The sequence below is a fragment of the Panulirus ornatus genome, chromosome 36 (genome assembly GCF_036320965.1).
Source record: "Panulirus ornatus isolate Po-2019 chromosome 36, ASM3632096v1, whole genome shotgun sequence".
Classification (NCBI taxonomy): domain Eukaryota; kingdom Metazoa; phylum Arthropoda; class Malacostraca; order Decapoda; family Palinuridae; genus Panulirus; species Panulirus ornatus.
Window position 1 is genome coordinate 1521902 of NC_092259.1, and position 19161 is coordinate 1541062.

Below are 19161 nucleotides of genomic sequence, written 5' to 3' on the forward strand. Positions count from 1 at the left end.
TGGTGGTGATGGACTGACTGAACTTGTCGTAAGTGGTGGTGATGGAATGACTGAACTTGTCGTAAGTGGTGGTGATGGACTGACTGAACTTGTCGTAAGTGGTGGTGATGGACTGACTGACCTTGTCGTAAGTGGTGGTGATGGACTGACTGACCTTGTCGTAAGTGGTGGTGATGGACTGACTGACCTTGTCGTAAGTGGTGGTGATGGACTGACTGAACTTGTCGTAAGTGGTGGTGATGGACTGACTGAACTTGTCGTAAGTGGTGGTGATGGACTGACTGAACTTGTCGTAAGTGGTGGTGATGGACTGACTGACCTTGTCGTAAGTGGTGGTGATGGACTGACTGAACTTGTCGTAAGTGGTGGTGATGGAATGACTGAACTTGTCGTAAGTGGTGGTGATGGACTGACTGACATTGTCGTAAGTGGTGGTGATGGACTGACTGAACTTGTCGTAAGTGGTGGTGATGGACTGACTGACCTTGTCGTAAGTGGTGGTGATGGACTGACTGACCTTGTCGTAAGTGGTGGTGATGGACTGACTGACCTTGTCGTAAGTGGTGGTGATGGACTGACTGACCTTGTCGTAAGTGGTGGTGATGGACTGACTGACCTTGTCGTAAGTGGTGGTGATGGACTGACTGACCTTGTCGTAAGTGGTGGTGATGGACTGACTGACCTTGTCGTAAGTGGTGGTGATGGACTGACTGAACTTGTCGTAAGTGGTGGTGATGGACTGACTGACCTTGTCGTAAGTGGTGGTGATGGACTGACTGACCTTGTCGTAAGTGGTGGTGATGGACTGAGTAACCAAGTCTCAGTGGTGATGGTTATGGTTATTGTCCTTCACTTTAAGCTCGAGATGTGGTTACTGTATTGAAGGAAGTCATTCCTTCACTAAAAGATCGTTATGTGGTTACTGTATTGAAGGAAGTCATTCCTTCACTAAAAGATCGTTATGTGGTTACTGTATTGAAGGAAGTCATTCCTTCACTAAAAGATCGTTATGTGGTTACTGTATTGAAGGAAGTCATTCCTTCACTAAAAGATCGTTATGTGGTTACTGTATTGAAGGAAGTCATTCCTTCACTAAAAGATCGTTATGTGGTTACTGTATTGAAGGAAGTCATTCCTTCACTAAAAGATCGTTATGTGGTTACTGTATTGAAGGAAGTCATTCCTTCACTAAAAGATCGTTATGTGGTTACTGTATTGAAGGAAGTCATTCCTTCACTAAAAGATCGTTATGTGGTTACTGTATTGAAGGAAGTCATTTCTTCACTAAAAGATCGTTATGTGGTTACTGTATTGAAGGAAGTCATTCCTTCACTAAAAGATCGTTATGTGGTTACTGTATTGAAGGAAGTCATTCCTTCACTAAAAGATCGTTATGTGGTTACTGTATTGAAGGAAGTCATTCCTTCACTAAAAGATCGTTATGTGGTTACTGTATTGAAGGAAGTCATTCCTTCACTAAAAGATCGTTATGTGGTTACTGTATTGAAGGAAGTCTTTCCTTCACTAAAAGATCGTTATGTGGTTACTGTATTGAAGGATCGATGTATGGTTACTGTGGTGAAGGAATTTAATCCTTCGCGTGCCAAGACTGTGTGAGAAGAAAACACAGGTAGCGCGTCTCACTCCCTGGAAATTGTACACATGAATTACGATGGATTATGAGTTGAAAAGGGATTAATTATATGTTATGGTGGAGGACAGAAGCTTGAAGTAACTGGCCAGTGGTAGACGTCTCTTTCTGTCGTAGTATGGGAGAAGCGTAACCTGATGATGGATAATCCCATGGATGGCTGAAAGTCTAATGTTTCCCGAAGGAACACGGTCCAAGTGTGAAGGTAAATGGAAAGATCGTTGAGTAGGATTATTTTATTAATATATATATATAAACTGATTTAACCTTAAAAGTATTTATATACAGAAGAGTAATAAAGGAGAAGAGAATCCAGAGTATCAGTCCACTGGGTCTGACCCTTTGTGACCTCTGTGATCCTTTTTTTATGCGCTACCGCTCCCAGGATGGGCTTGGAGTGCACAGTCTACCAGCCGGTGACACCGGCACCAATCATATCTATAGAGAGTGGTAGAGGCGAGGGGGTGTGGGTTGGGGGTGGTGAGGGTCGTGAGGGTGGCTCCCCTCCTCACCTGCTGGTGCTTGTGTTGTGTACCTGCTTGTCAGGGGCGTCCATGTTGATTGTCAGGCAGGGAAGGAATCTATGATCCCTCCCGCCCAAAGGTAAGTTGTAAGGATGTGAATACCAGTGGTGAGGACGGGGACGGTCGAGTTACAGCGTCACGCGTCACACGATATTGGCGGACCTGCGCCCTGGCGCCTCACAGCCTAGGTCGCCCCTGCTGACGGAACCTGCCAGGGAAGAAGGTGTTACTGCGTCGGGGTACTGGCCGCAGGAGTTCGGCGTCGGGGTTCACGGAAGGTCGCGGGAGCTTGTAGTTGACGTCGGTGTCGCCGACCAGGGAGTGGGGCAGCTGCAGGGTGTTGAAGTGCAGCGGTTCGAGAGTCTCCCTAAAGTTGCCCTGTTGGGTGACTTGGGGACGGTGGGGCGTGGGGGCCCTGCGGTCGGACAGTCTGGTCGGGACGTGGGTGATGTAGGGCGGCGGGAAGACGTAAGGAATATGTACCGCCGACCGTCTGACCTGGTTGCTGGTGCTCACCAGGTGGTTGCTGGTGCTTGCATGTGTCTGCGGGAACACGTACGGCACCAGGAAGTAGTTGTTGGATGAGCCCTCGGCAGCGAACAGGGTGAGCGGGTGCTCTTGGATGGGTTGTGGAGGCGGGACGATGGCGGGGATGTTGCCGTTGTATTCCTGGTCGGGCGAGGGCAGCGGGGCCACCACGGGCGACACCTGGGAGGCTGAGCCCTCCCGGATGTCTTCCTCGTCAGCGTCCAGTGGCTGTGGAGGCTCCTCGAAGGCGTCAGAGTTGAACCCTCCACCCTTAATGATGAGGAGGTCGTCGTCGGCGTAGAAGACCTCATCTGGGTGGAGGCCGCCTAGCTGGTGTTCCTTTGGACGTGGGAGGGGTGGCGGGGCGCCTCGCTCACTCTGCAGGCGGTCCAGCGTGGTGTACTTGTCGCCCGCGTCCAGGACTGCCCCGCTGGCGCCGTCAAAGGCTGCATCTGCCGTGACGCGGCTCTTCGTGGTGCCGTCGTGGTTCTGGAGGGACTTCCTCACTGGGACTAAGGAGAAGGGCGGGAAGGATCCCAGGAAGAGTGGGTTGGCGGACGCACGTGGGAAGTCATCATGGCGGGGAGCGGCGCGCCCCGACGGTCGGAAGGATGGACGGTAGGTGGTGACTGTGGGAGGCGGGGTGGTGCTGCTGGTGGGCTCCACGTAGCCGGGGATACTGGAAGCCTTGCTGTTGCTGCTCTTACCCCACACCCAACGGTCCTGACAGTGTCCTCCGCTCAGCAGCACCGCCACGACCACTAGGGCCTCCACCCACATCATCGACGCCACCATCATCACCTGCAAAGATTAACCAAACATTGTATATATACACACGCCTCCTTGACGGTGGTGCCATACATGTGTTCAGGTCACTTAGGTGGCGCCCTTGACGTACGATATAATTCTTAAGCACTCGGTCTGTTGCCTGCTTCCAAGCATGGAGCTAGGAGTGAGGATATTAAACACGTTATATACATTTGGTGGGATACGAACTTCCTCTTTTCCCCTTACCCCATATTTCTTCCTAAGCAAAAGTTATGGTCTCGTGTTTATGGGAAACTCCTTTCAAATGATAAGGGGCAAGAAAACGGTACAAATAATAAGGGGCAAGAAAACGCTACAGTGTGTTTTAGAACATATTTAGAACTCCAGGGCCATACAAATGTTATATATAGCTACCGCATGTAATACTGTTTCTGCAAATACATTAGGTAATATATCTGTCGATGGCTCAAGAACCACGCACTGAAAATCCTTGGATACGAAAGAAGAAATTCTCTCTCCGATCACGAAAGTGGTTCAGAAAATGCAGGTGACCTTGAGAGAGGAAGGGAGGGGGAACAGGTTCTGCGTCCCCGTGTTGACTGCAACACGAGTCGGTGAATATCATGCAACTTGGGAGAAATGGGTCATCACCGCGAGACTTGAGGTTGGGATGATTGTTGTGTTATGGATGGTTTTAAGATGAGGTGTATAGTGTGTTCGGCTTTGGAGACTGATGTCCTCGGCGACCACCAGGAGCAACCCGGTGATTTTTCCCCGAGACGCCTCAAGTTAGCTCACTTTCTCTTATTTCCTTCACCCCCTTGACTCTCTGAACCCCCCCGGGAGCTACGGAAATGTAATCCCGTTGATCGGTTGGTACTGGTCGTGTAGCAAGTGCGGGTTGTAGTGTTGACGTCTGTGTTTTTTTTATGTTGGAGGTGGAACGTGGTTCGTGTTGTGGTGGTGGAAGCGAATGTCATGCTGTGGTTGTTGTGGACACTGGCCAACATTATAATGTTTACGACGGCTCCGATACTGAGGTCACACCGTCACCCAACCTCCTGCGGCAGATCGTCGCTACTCAGTACCTCGCTGCCACCCGTAGGACGTTCGTGGGGGGGAAAGCGACTTCATCTGAGCTCACGCTTTGCTTTTGGTCTCCCGAGCTTAGACGCCATCCAGGTCGGTTCTAAGAGGCTCTTGTGGACCCTTTATGACGACAGCCATCGTCACTCACTCGTCATGCAAGACTCCAGCGTGTAACGTTGAAGCCCGCAATTCTGTTGTAATACTACGTGTTTCTCTCCTCTCTTTATCATATCAGTGTCTGTGATGAAAGATGGAGAAATTTTCGCTTGATTTTCGTATTATTTTCAAGGATGAGAGATAGAGAAACTTTGCCTTGATTTTTATTGGAAGCGATAGCCTCCGCTCGGGATTCTTTCCCGCAGAGGTTGGCATGGCCATGCCATAGATTTATCGCTGTCCTGTTGGCCTTGAATGTTGATGTGTAGGATATTTAGCAAACTCTACTTATCACTGAGGCGTAGGTCAGGCAGTGTTCTTTCAATCACACAGATACTCCACAGCGGGACCAGGGAGGAAGTCTCAGTCTTGTAGCCTCGTTTTGCTCATCGCTTGAGAAAAATAAGTGTATATTAATTGATTTTTTTGCAGCAGCTTAAAAACTAGCGTTGAAGCACGAATGATTAAGCCAGTTCACTCTCTAACCCCGACACTAAAGTCTCACGGAAGTATTGTTAGAATGTAGGAGACGTTATGTGACTTGATGTTCCACACAGTACAGCACCAGGAGGGCCAAGGTAGAATAGCAAGAAGTTCCCGTTGTCGCCCTCCCTATCCCTCTTGTGTCTCCGAGAGGAAGTAGTAAGTCGAGGAGGTCTGTGGAAAGGACAAGAGAGGCGATTCATCCCTCAGTGCCACCCACCCAACCTGGTGACATGTTGGGCGGGGGCGGGTGAGGGAGTCGCGGTGTTCAGGGAATGTCATGGCTCATTGACAAGCATGTTGCTGTCCTCACCCCTCTGGGAACCAGTCCACGCAACGACCACATCACGACTTCTCCTCCCTCCTCTGGGGGAACCTGTCGCACTCACTCGAGGCCTTATTTGTGGCCGAACGTTTTATTCTCTCTTTTTTTTTTGATCACGTCCGACTTGACGCCATATTCCTTCGTGAGGGATTACTACCTCACTGCACGTTTAAATCTCCTGCGCCAGTGGTCAGTGCACCATCGTAGAAATCTAAGTAACTTTGCTTACGTTCATATTGCCCATCCGGGAGATATAACATCATAACCCTGTTAAGGAGATTGTGAACATCAGTAAGGACTGGAAGGGAAGAGGACATGTAGAGACTCTATCCTAAGGAACCTTCCTCATTGACCTTGCGTGTTCGGTGCACATTTAATGGACTGCCTGGCGGACATTTCTGACGTCAGTGGAGGCAGGAAGGCCGCCTCGGAGAGGAGCCATGTGACGAGTTTATATGTACCGTGACGTTATGTCTCCTGGCTCGCGAGGGAAGGAACCTCTTTCTCATGGTCTTGATGTGTTCTCTCCTAGTGTGTAAGTAAGGTCAGGGGCCAACAGTCATGTCATAGTGTATATGTCATGAGGCAACGGGATACAATTGCTGGGCAGGGAAGGATTTGTTTGCCGTTCACGGACATGTTTGGTGTGGTGTTCTGATGTAGAGTTTCCAGGTATGGAAAGTAAAGGAGGGTATATGGCTGTTTTAATGGTTGTTTTTTTGTACTACGCGTGGGGTGAGGCGACGCGGGAGATGTGTGTGGGGTGTGTATGAACACAGGAGAAATGTTGAGTACACAGCATGTCTTAAAGATCCACATCCCCAATCAGAAATCACTGTTTACCTATAGTTCAGATGTTTAGATTTCGTGTCTTGAACTGGCATACCCTACACCCACAGGTATTGGGTCCATGGGTATTGTTGTACGGGTTCGTGGCATGCAGCCCGAACATCTGTTGAACTAAAGGTATATAGTGAGTTCGGGCTATAGTGAGTTCTGCCAGTGAGTTCGGACTTTTTCCTGGAGACGGGTTGTAGTTTGGCTCCCATAGCCGGTTTGCAGTCGTGGGGAGACGCTAACGCGCCAGTTCGGCCAAGGGCGGCGTCTTCAGCGCCGCCAACCCTACTAGGTTCAGCCCCTCTACCTTACCACCGTGGCCTGAGCTGGGGTGGGGGGAACTTGCTTCATACGCTTGCTTATTATTTAGACACTTCCGTCGAGTTGCAGTTATCTCTCCTTACCTCACTACGGTTACAGTGATGAGTATCGATGTTATGCCAACGAATGCGAAGTCCCGTTGCAAGAAGACCCCATTCTCACGTATTATGAGCGACGAGTGCCTCATTGTTTGTCCTAAAGTTATGCGAGTGTAGTCTTAACGTCGAGCTCGAAAACCCGACTGAAAGGAAGCCAGAGAGATAAAAGGGACGGGATTGGAGGGAGGGGGAATGTTGAAATGTGGTGGCGACCTTGGGAAAGGTGCACACACACACACACACACAGGCGGAAGGTGTTTCTAGGTTGGCCACTGTGTGTGTGTGTCTACCGTCCCACTCCCTGGTGGTCCCAACGCCGCAGATGTACTCCGTGCGAGACGACCCCCTGGCTAACACTCCCACATTCTTAGGCATCCTTGACCCCTTGGGCGGCTAGAGCATTCTGACCAGACCTGTGAGGGGTCAGGTCAAATAGTACATCATACCCAAGGGTCGTACTTTCATGTTCAGTGTGGGTTAACAGATGGCCCGCAGGGATCCTGGATGTGCCATGTATATTACATAAAGCTAGGCACTCCACTGCGTATATATTCCAGGCTGGGTGTGCTTGTCGCACAGGCTGACATAGCAGCTTTGTGTGTGTGTGTGTGTGTGTGTGTGTGTGTGTAGAGTAGTACGAGACGTGAATCCTTGTAAGGAATGAGCACTGTGTAGCAGTATTCTGCACGACCCCTGTCGTGAAAACACCGTCTCGACAGTCGCGAGAGGATAACTTGTGATGGTTACCATTGTTGTGATGTGTAAGGTCGGAAGCAAATGACGAAATGTCTGGAGTGTTCCCTCGTGTTGTTTATATACTCCACACTGCCCCGCACGCATGTTCCACTTCTTGTTTTTGTGTCTCTCTTTGTCTTAATATTTTCGTAAGTATCGAACCGGGGCGTTCAGGCCAACACAGAGTAGTAACCAAACAAAGGTCTTCTGTTACGTTACGTTACGTTACCTTACGTTACGTTAGAAAAGTGTGGAGTGTGCGTGCTCATCATTGCCAACACAGAGTAGTAACCAAACAAAGGTCTTCTGTTACGTTACGTTACGTTACGTTACCTTACGTTACGTTAGAAAAGTGTGGAGTGTGCGTGCTCATCATTGCCAACACAGAGTAGTAACCAAACAAAGGTCTTCTGTTACGTTACGTTACGTTACGTTACCTTACGTTACGTTAGAAAAGTGTGGAGTGTGCGTGCTCACCATTGTCACTAAGTGGTAATAGCAGATTGTTCTTTTACCATCTGTTTTAAGAGAGTGGATGTATTGGCATGTGTTTGGTAGGTTATATGTTTCATACCGTAACATTAATTCTTTGAAAGTGTTGAGATTTTGCTTTCAGTTTCTCTCGCAACCATGATTGCGGTGATGACCCATTGTACTGGAATGAACGGACGAAACTATTTGATTAAGTTTTGAATGATCACATTAAGGACACAGGTGATGTTAGTTACCCTGTGGCCTCGATACTTACGGTGTGGGGGCTGCGTTCTGTATTGGGTAGTATCCTCGCTCTTGTTTACAAACAATTATTCTTCACTGCTCGCCTTTATAGATTTCTAAGTCACTTTTACAGCTTCACACCTGCACTCACTGGGTCGTATCCTCCCGTATTCCTGTATCACTTCTTCACGCTAAGCACAGGCTTTATAATCATGAACTGGGCTAGAATGGCCCTGACGACGTTTAAGGCGTCCGACTGTGTTTGGTTGGCAGAGCGAACCAGGGAGAGAGAGAGGCTAGCGGGGGCGCGCGCACGTCCGTCTCCCACACTTGCTCCTTGGCGACTGCCAGATCACCCGTACATGTTCTCAGACGTGCCGTCCGCCAACGCTGGGAGGCCGGGTGGGGGAGGGAGAGTGGGGAGGCCCCCCCTCCCCCCCCAGCACCGGGGTTGTGTGTGTAGGCGGTGTGGTGAGACACACACGAGCATCATCTAATTGCTGTTGGTACGTGCACGGACGGACGCACACACACACACGGCCGCCGGAGAGACGACCCAGGGCAGCCTGTCGCACGTCCGTGCGTGTGTGTGTGTGTGTGTGTGTGTGTGTGTGTGTGTGTGTGTGTGGTGTTACCATCGAGATCTGGTGATTACATGTCACGGTATATAGAAGCGTAGGAACCAAACGCTCTTGCCTCTCTCCCTGTGCTGTTCACTGCACCTTCCCCACCTCACCAGTCCCTTTCCTTCGCGCGCTCTTCTGTCATGTTACCTGTAGACCCCCACCACCACCAGCAGCACGTGAGCACGTCGTCGTCACCCCGGCTTATGATGGCGTGACCTTTCACCTGACCATGAAGGGTGGGGTGAAAAGCCAGGTCAGTTTACCCAGCGATCGTACCGTCATGATAAGAGTTGGTTGGTTAACATGGTTGACATTACCAGCTTCTTTATTGCTTTTGTGGTCGTCCAGGTTCTGACAATCCGTGTGTGTGTGTGTGTGTGTGTGTGTGTGTGTGTGTGTGTGTGTGTGTGTGTGTGTTTGGTTATCTTGATTTTGTATATACACCATGTATACTATTATTACACACACACACACACACACACACACACACACACACACACACACACACACACACACACTTGACTTAAGCTGGTGTGTGTGTGTGTGTGTGTGTGTGTGTGTGATTACTGTATATGTTTTTATAGGGAGAGCGTTTTACACTCGTGTTGCCCCTCATTCTCCTTGTGTGTGTGTGTGTGTGTGTGTGTGTGTGTGTGTGTGCGTGTGTGTGTGTGTGTGTGTGTGTTTAAAGTGTAGTGACGGCATTTCGAGATGCATTTTTTTTTTTATCTTATTATGATATAAAGTGTAGGTATATTATTTTATAAGCCATTCACTTAGTTTTGATATTAAGTAGTTGGTAATTTATGTATTGAACTCTCCTGATAGGGTTAGATCTCACCAGAGTTCAGCCTTGGTACACTTGTATCAGGTCGCAAGTCCCTACGACACAGCGACGGACCGAGCCTCGCGACGCGCCACTGTCGGTCGCATCCTTTGCCTCGTCTTCAAGGAGACGCAAAGCTTCTTTGCCTGCTTGAGTCTCTGCTGGCTAGTACACTCTTCATTTTCAAATGGAATCTTTTATTTTTTTCTTTCTTTCTTTTCTCCTTTCTGTCGTGTGTGTATTGTCCTGGCGAGGTAGGTCTACGTAATCGTGGAGACGTGTTATCCTTTGATGAGAAGCTCTTATATCGAGATCCCCTCCTCCCCCTCCCTCCGCTCTTCTTCCTCGTATCTCCCTCCCTCCTTCCTTCCTTCCCTGCTGGGCTCCCGTCCTTCTCCTTCAGCTGGGGGTGGCGAGGGGCGCCTGAGCCGAGGTCCGGACACAAGGGCGGCTCCCGGACGCCGTCAAGACGCACCTCCGCCCACCGTGACGACCAGCCGTCCCAGGCGACCAGCCGCCTACCAACACCCAGACTCGAACTACTTCCGGCTGCCCGTAATGACACACACACACACACACACACACGAGGTCGTGTAATTGCTTTTTTTAATCGCGGTCGAAGAACACAAAGGAAAAACCTTCCTCCATCCAGAATGAACTCTCTAGTTCAACAAAGTGGAGAGTACGGGGGGACTTCTTCTGTCCTCTTGGAAGCTGGAGGCGGAGCATCAGCACCTTGACGGAGACCCGCTCGGGACTCGGTGTGAGCGACTGTGCGCCGTGAGAACACCTGTGGTGCTATATGGTTTTTTAAAAGGGCTGGTGTCGAGAGCACATCTGTGGCTGAGTAAGGTGGGTGGAAGGCTGAGGTCGACCTGGTTTGCACTACCGTGCTGGGTAATGTGGGAGGGTCGATGATGGCGAGGTGATGGTGAGGTCAGTACGAAGCCAGCACTCTCTTGAGTGTGGCTTTCGAGTGTCCCTCCCTGGCTCGGGTTACTGACCTTGCTTTATGCCTGACTTTACGCGTGGTGTTGCTGGCTTTGAGTTGGCCATCTCACGCGCTCTCTCTCTCACCTTCTTACACAGAGCGCCCGGGAAGAAAAACACGTTCCTCACAAGGCTCTTTTATTAAGACCTTCATATTTTCCAGCGGTGAGCGCTACGTTCTAGCCCAGATTAATGATATTCCCCAGCGGTGAGCGCTACGTTCTAGCCCTGGTTAATGATATTCCCCAGCAGTGAGCGCTACGTTCTAGCCCAGATTAATGATATTCCCAGCGGTGAACGCTACGTTCTAGCCCTGATTAATGATATTCCCCAGCGGTGAGCGCTACGTTCTAGGCCTGACTAGTGGCAGAATCCTAGTTTCGATAAAGGCATTTCAAGATGTGGGTCCCCACGAATACAGAGACGAGTGCAGAATTGTCTACTCACACGGTACCAGTAGGTAATTACATATGATTAATTACACACACACACACACACACACACACACACACACACTCACACTCACACACACACAAACTGATCACAACTTTTAAGTTTGTTTTTACGACAGACTGATGACACAGCGGGTGAACAGGCAATTACAAACACAAGCGTTAACGAGAGGCAACCATGTGATTGGAGATGGGAGGTTAGGGTGGGGTGGTGGCTGGCTTGGTGGCTGGTAGGGCGCGAGAGGTTGTGTGTGGTGGCAGGCTGGCGGGCGAGGATGCGGCGGCAGAAGCCGTGGTTGTGGCATTGACCGTAAAACATGACGGTACGTACCTTAATGCGAGTCAGGTGTGTGTGTGTGTGTGTGTGTGTGTGTGTGTGTCCCCGCGGTGACCACAAGATGACGGGCGTTGTCGTCATTTTGTGGCGTGTTGCCGCTCGTGTAGCCAGCGGTCACACACGTGACCTTCACCAGAGGAAAAGAAGGTTCAAGGAGATCGTTAACCAGGGGAAACGTTCTGGAGATAACCAGAGGAAACGTTCAAGAGATCGTCAGCCAGAGAAAACGTTCAGGAGATAACCAAGAGGAAACGTTCTGGAGATAACCAGAGGAAACGTTCTGGAGATCATCAACCAGAGAAAACGTTTTGTTCAGGAGATTGCAAACCAGAGGAAACGTTCTGGAGATCGTCCGCCAGAGGAAACGTTCTAGAGATAACCAAGAGGAAACGTTCAGGAGATCGGTAACCAGAGAATACGTTCTGGGGATCATCAACCAGAGAAAACGTTTTGTTCAGGAGATTGCAAACCTGAGGAAACGTTCTGGAGATCGTCAGCCAGAGTAAACGTTCTAGAGATAACCAAGAGGAAACGTTCAGGAGATCGTTAACCAGAGAATACGTTCTGGGGATCATCAACCAGAGAAAACGTTTTGTTCAGGAGACTGCAAATTTGAGGAAACGTTCTGGAGATCGTCAACCAGAGAAAACGTTCAGGGGGATCGTCGAACAGAGAAAACTTTCAGGGATCGTCAACCAGAGGAAACGTTCATGAGATTACCACAGAAAAAGTTCAGCGGATCGTCAGCCAGAGAGAACGTTCAGAAGATAACAAGAGGAAACGTTCAGGGGATCGTCAGGCAGAGAAAACGTTCAAAAGATAACTAGAGGAAAAGTTCTGGAGATCGTCAAGTAGAGAAAACGTTCAAGAGATAACCAGAGAAAACGTTCGAGATAACCAGAGAAAACGTTCAAGAGATAACCAGAGAAAACGTTCAAGAGATAACCAGTGAAAACGTTCAAGAGATAACCAGAGAAAACGTTCAAGAGATAACCAGTGAAAACGTTCAAGAGATAACCAGAGAAAACGTTCAAGAGATAACCAGTGAAAACGTTCAAGAGATAACCAGAGAAAACGTTCAAGAGATAACCAGTGAAAACGTTCAAGGATCGTCAAGCAGCGAAAACGTTCAAGAGATAACCAGAGAAAACGTTCAAGAGATAACCAGTGAAAACGTTCAAGAGATAACCAGAGAAAACGTTCAAGAGATAACCAGAGAAAACGTTCAAGAGATAACCAGAGAAAACGTTCAAGAGATAACCAGTGAAAACGTTCAAGAGATAACCAGAGAAAACGTTCAAGAGATAACCAGTGAAAACGTTCAAGGATCGTCAAGCAGAGAAAACGTTCAAGAGATAACCAGAGAAAACGTTCAAGAGATAACCAGTGAAAACGTTCAAGAGATAACCAGAGAAAACGTTCAAGAGATAACCAGAGAAAACGTTCAAGAGATAACCAGTGAAAACGTTCAAGAGATAACCAGAGAAAACGTTCAAGAGATAACCAGTGAAAACGTTCAAGGATCGTCAAGCAGAGAAAACGTTCAAGAGATAACTAGAGGAAACGTTCAAGAGATAACCAGAGAAAACGTTCAAGAGATAACCAGAGAAAACGTTCATGAGATAACCAGTGAAAACGTTCAAGAGATAACCAGTGAAAACGTTCAAGAGATAACCAGAGAAAACGTTCAAGAGATAACCAGTGAAAACGTTCAAGAGATAACCAGAGAAAACGTTCAAGAGATAACCAGAGAAAACGTTCAAGAGATAACCAGAGAAAACGTTCAAGAGATAACCAGAGAAAACGTTCAAGAGATAACCAGTGAAAACGTTCAAGAGATAACCAGAGAAAACGTTCAAGAGATAACCAGTGAAAACGTTCAAGGATCGTCAAGCAGAGAAAACGTTCAAGAGATAACCAGAGAAAACGTTCAAGAGATAACCAGTGAAAACGTTCAAGGATCGTCAAGCAGAGAAAACGTTCAAGAGATAACCAGAGAAAACGTTCAAGAGATAACTAGAGGAAAAGTTCAGGGGATCGTCAACCAAAGAAAAACTTCGTGAGATCATCAGAGCGGGAAGAAGTTCAGATCTCCCAGCAAATGAAACTCAAAAAACGTTTTTTTTTTTTTTTTTTTTTTTTTTTTTTTTTTTTTTTTTGTCAGTCATCACTAACCGTTTAACTGTCAGGGTCTTCAAGGCCGTCAACGTAAGCAAGCCCCAACCGATGAATCTTGAACACCTTCGTCAGGCGTTAAAAGATAATTGCAAGACGCATTCACTGCGCAGGTGGCCCATCACTGAACACCTGTGTGGAAATCCATCCATCTTGGCCACCATCCTGCTCACCTCCCTTTGGCAGGTCAGCGCCGTAATGATACGACGGGACGACCCTGTTGAAGGATGGATTGACCCCCATAAATACGACGAGGGGACGACCCTCGGGTACGATGATGATGGCCTGGTCTTTTTTGATCAGCCCTCTTCTGGGAGTGGAGGGTGGGTGTGCACGTCATCATGCTCAGGGGTCGTACCGGCGTTTGAAGGGTCGTACCGTCGTTTGAAGGGTCGTACCGTCGTTTGAAGGGTTGTACCGTTGTTTGAAGGGTTGTACCGTCGTTTGAAGGGTTGTACCGTCGTTTGAAGGGTCATACCGTCGTTTGAAGGGTCCTACCGTCGTTTGAAAGGACGTACCGTCGTTTGAAGGGACGTACCGTCGTTTGAAGGGTAGCACCGTCGTTTGAAGGGTCCTGCCGTCGTTTGAAGGGACGTACCGTCGTTTGAAGGGACGTACCGTCGTTTGAAGGGTCGCACCGTCGTTTGAAGGGTCTCACCGTCGTTTGAAGGGTAGCACCGTCGTTTAAAGGGTCCTACCGTCGTTTGAAGGGTCCTACCGTCGTTTGAAGGGACGTACCGTCGTTTGAAGGGACGTACCGTCGTTTGAAGGGTCGCACCGTCGGTTGAAGGGTCGTACCGTCGTTTGAAGGGTCGCATCGTCGTTTGAAGGGTCGCATCGTCGTTTGAAGGGTCGCACCGTCGTTTGAAGGGTCGCACCGTCGTTATTGAAGGGTCGTGTCGTCGTCCTCGAGGGGGATGTGGCAGGCTTGTAATGGCGACGAGGGAAGTGTGGCGTTGTGGTCCACAGGGTTACAGAGGAATGCAGAGGAATTCAAACTGCTCCAGACCACAGGGTCATCTCGAGGCTATACCTGTGTGACAGTGGAAGATATCAGAAACTCACGGATTAGCGCGGTGAAAGATGAGAAGGCATACAGGTGATTCGTGGGCTCGTATGACAGCCGTGCGTGTACGAATGGATAACGAATGGGAAGTGATCTGAGAAATTGAAGGTTTGATTTAAATCCCCTTTTGGCGTCGCCAAAGGCCATTACAGGGGAGTAGCGGCATCCAAAGGGAATGAGTCAAATTGAAAGTTTACTTAAATGACCCTTTGGGGATGCCAAAGTCCAATAGAGTGGCATGGTGGCATCCAAAAAATAAAAAAAAGAGAAATTAAGTAAAACCTTCAATTTCCCTTTATATATTTGGATGCCTCCACACCACTCTATTGGCCTTTGGCATCCCCAAAGGGGGCATTAAAGTAAACCTTCCATTGATCTCTTTGGATGCCTCTATGCTCCTGTAATTACCTTCGGTGCCGCCAACACTGGATGTGAAATTGATTTGAAGGTGGACGTTATATGGCGGATGGGTGAGAGGGCGGCACAGTGCTCCCACCTCCTGCCGTAGTGCTTTATCGCGGGTCTCCCAAGGTCGTGCAGGTATATATATATATTTTTTTTAAATGTTCGTGGTGGCATTGTTGGCTCCTGGCTGGCCGGAAGTGACTGTCTGGTCATCTGTGGATGCTGAAACTCGTTCCCTCCTGGCCTAACACTTATTTCCTGTCGCGTCTGTTTTTTTCTTCCCCCCGCGTCCCTCCGTATATCTTGATTCCTCAAATACGACTCCGGTCGCCGGCGGGCATTTCCAGAATGCCAGTGCGATGACGTGGCAATGCGAGAGAGAGAGAGAGAGAGAGAGAGAGAGAGAGAGAGAGAGAGAGAGAGAGAGAGAGAGAGAGAGAGGAGTCCCTTTTTTGGGTGGGGTCCACAGAGGCGAGCCTGGCCGTCATGGTGAGTAGCCCTGTTTTCCCCCGCGGGACGTTGATAGAAGCCCAACGTTGGCTCCTGTAACAGGTGTAGGTGTAAATGTGCGCTGGCTCCTGTAACAGGTGTAGGTGTGATGTGCGCTGGCTCCTATAACAGGTGTAGGTGTAAATGTGCGCTGGCTCCTGTAACAGGTGTAGGTGTAAATGTGCGCTGGCTCCTGTAACAGGTGTAGGTGTGATGTGCGCTGGCTCCTGTAACAGGTGTAGGTGTGATGTGCGCTGGCTCCTGTAACAGGTGTAGGTGTAAATGTGCGCTGGCTCCTGTAACAGATGTAGGTGTAAATGTGGTATAGCGCAAGCCCCGCGACCTGCGCCCGGAGCAACGCTTCCTAATGAGGCCAGTAGCCACTGCTGCTGCTGCTGCTGTGGGTGGCATGCAAGTGTTTTTGGGCTACAGGATGACTTTTGGTAATGAGGAAATTCTCTCTCTCTCTCTCTCTCTCTCTCTCTCTCTCTCGTGAGAGAGTGAGTGAGTGTGTGAGTGTGTGACCGACCCATTACTGAGTCATGAAACCAGACTGAAGGAGCGAGCGGGGGTGTCGGCGGTCGGGGGTGGGGATGCCCTGGGCGGAACCGTGATTGGTGTGCAGGAAATACCTGTGACATTGGGCGTCTTTCATCAGGATCTTAACGTAACTGTTGCGTGTTTCGAGGTGACCCTGAACCCAGACAGGAGTTTCCTATTGAGCACCGTAAGAATTCATCGGACTTTGTGGTTTGAAATATATGAAATAATGATATATATATATATATATATATATATATATATATATATATATATATATATATATATATATATATATATATATATATATATATTCCTATGAGTCCACGGGGAAAATGAAACACGAAAAGTTCCCAAGTGCACTTTCGTGTAATAATCACATCATCAGGGGAGATACAAGTGAGAGGGGAGATACAAGTGAGGAATATAACAGTCAGTTGATATACAACGACAAGACGTAGCGAGGACGCCATTTGGTGAACATGTGATTGTCCAATATATATATATATATATATATATATATATATATATATATATATATATATATATATATATATATATATATATATGTATATAGTTGCTGAAGGGAAACTCTTGCTTTATGTTGTAGGTTTTGATTTGATACATTTTTTTTCTTCGAGATTCGAGTTAATTGGTTCGGGTTCTCGTTACTTGATGCTTTCATGTTCGAAACCAGTTGAAATTGACGGTTCCTTAATGCAGTGGACCTCACCGTATTGTGAGTGAGGAGAGGGATCATATTTTAAGGAGAATGAGTTTCTTTTTTATTGAAATGGAGCGCATAGGTTCCAGTCTAGATTGCGGCCGTTTGCCCACAGTCAACCCAACTGTTCATCCATTCCACCTCAGGGAAGGCATCTTGATTAGTGCATCTATTTGCCCGTGACGTCTCAGCTAACACCAAGAATGCGTATAGATTCCTGTATAGATCGTAGATCATTGATGTATAGATATGATCTATACGTATGCTATCACATACAGCATCAGGGAGTTGGGACAGCTGAGAGTTGATAAACGTCTTACGCCAGAGGTTTGGCCGGGCCCTGCTCTCTCTCTCTCTCTCTCTCTCTCTCTCTCTCTCTCTCTCTCTCTCTCTCTCTCTCTCTCTCTCTCTCTCTCTCTCTCTCTGGTGTGATTAATAGCAGCACCTCACGCCAGGGTGGCTGGCCGTCACATGTGTCACTCATGGTCACACCGCGCCAGCAGGGACATACCTCGGGGAGTTCCCTGGACTTCCCTGGATGATGACGTGGTCATGACGTGGTCATGACGCAGCGACCTCCAGGCCTTTTATGTATTTTGACCTGACGCTTTGAGGGGTCAGGTTTTGACTTATAGGCCAGGTCATCGTTTGTGTATTGTACCGTCGTGCTTAAAAGGTCGTGTCGTCGCTTTCAATGGGTTGTGGTCAGGGATGTTTACAGTCGTAAGGGTCGTACTGGCCTGCCAAAGGTTCCTATCGTAATTATATGGGGCAGTATCGTTCGTGCTCAGTGGGTCATGGGGGTCGTACCGTTGTGTTCAGGGGTCGCACCGTTGTGTCCAGTGATCGTACCGTTGTGTGCAGTGGTCGCACCGTTGTGTTCAAGGGTCGCACCGTTGTGTTCAAGGGTCGCACCATTGTGTGCAGTGGTCTTACTGTTGTGTTCAATGGTCTTACCGTTGTGTTCAAGGGTCGCACCGTTGTGTTCAAGTGTCGTACCGTTGTGTTCAGGGGTCTCACTGTTGTATGCAATGGTCGCACTGTTGTGGCTTAAGGGTCTATCGTTCCGTTTTCTGTAGGGGTTAAGAAAAAAAAAAAGATGACCTTATGAACTAGCTGGCGTGGATGAGAGAGTGCAAGAGTTGGTGAGAATACAAGGGTTTTGGGAGGTGGGCAGCCATGCTAATTCATCCCTTGGTGTTTTGCGCCCCATAGCTACCTGCCGCTATCTGCCTAGCGAAGATTTACAGGACCTTGTTGACGTAGGGGGGTGGTGATTGCAGCTCCTGGCTGGATCAGTCATGCGAGCTGTGGACCGCTTGATTTGCAAGGCCTGGCGAGCCTTGGGTTGTCATTGGTTCAGCTCGGCCGGCCGATACGTGCCTCCACGGTTGGTTGGTTGGTCCAGCCGTGGCTGTGTTGTTAGGCCGTGGCCTAGGTAGTTAAGCCATGGTTGGGTAGTCCAGCCGTGGCTGTGTTGTTAGGCCGTGGCCTAGGTAGTTAAGCCATGGTTGGGTAGTCCAGCCGTGGCTGTGTTGTTAGGACGTGGCCTAGGTAGTTAAGCCATGGTTGGGTAGTCCAGCCGTGGCTGTGTTGTTAGGCCGTGGCCTAGGTAGTTAAGCCATGGTTGGGTAGTCCAGCCGTGGCTGTGTTGTTAGGCCGTGGCCTAGGTAGTTAAGCCATGGTTGGGTAGTCCTGCCGTGGCTGTGTTGTTAGGACGTGGCCTAGGTAGTTAAGCCATGGTTGGGTAGTTCAGCCGTGGTTTAGGTCGTTGGCCGTGGCGGAGGCTTGTGATGCGGGTGTGTGGCATCCGTTGTTGACAAGTGTTGAGCGCGGTGGTAGGGGGATCTTCTTGGGGTACGACGGTACGACCCCTTTTGAAAAGGGTCGAGTTATCCAAAAGGCCAGGTTGCCCTGCGGTCGCACTACCCGAGGGGATTGAATCCTCCAAGGATGATGAGAGGACGTGCGAACGTATCACACACACACACACACACACACACACACACACACACACACACACACACACACACACACACACACACACACATCCCATGTTCTGTGGAGATCCGTGACCACGACGATGGTGATGGTGGTGGTCACTTGACGACCAACCCTCCCTGTGGTCCTCCTCGTCTGGAGGGGAATGTGACGCTCAGTCTCGACCTCGTCGGAGGATGAGCACAGCTCCTGGTGGAGAGACGCACTTCACTGGAGCGGTTGGCTCAAATGAATATGGTGTGTGTGTGTGTGTGTGTGTGACGCCAGCCAGCAGGTTCCACCCCTGGATATCTGGTTT

General features: G+C 49.0%; 2 protein-coding genes across 3 annotated transcripts in view; one reads left to right on the forward strand and one right to left on the reverse strand.

Moving 5' to 3' along the window:
• The window catches only part of Naa15-16 (N-alpha-acetyltransferase 15/16), a 270568-nt gene that overhangs the window by 106791 nt on the left and 144616 nt on the right, over window positions 1-19161 (forward strand). The window lies entirely within an intron of this gene.
• On the reverse strand, window positions 1873-8587 carry LOC139760253 (uncharacterized). Its single transcript, XM_071683181.1, has 2 exons — window positions 8264-8587; window positions 1873-3504 (listed from the first exon to the last, which is right to left on the reverse strand). The coding sequence occupies exon 2, from the start codon at window positions 3499-3501 to the stop codon at window positions 2353-2355; it is 1149 nt and encodes a 382-aa protein (XP_071539282.1). The 5' UTR covers window positions 3502-3504; window positions 8264-8587; the 3' UTR covers window positions 1873-2352.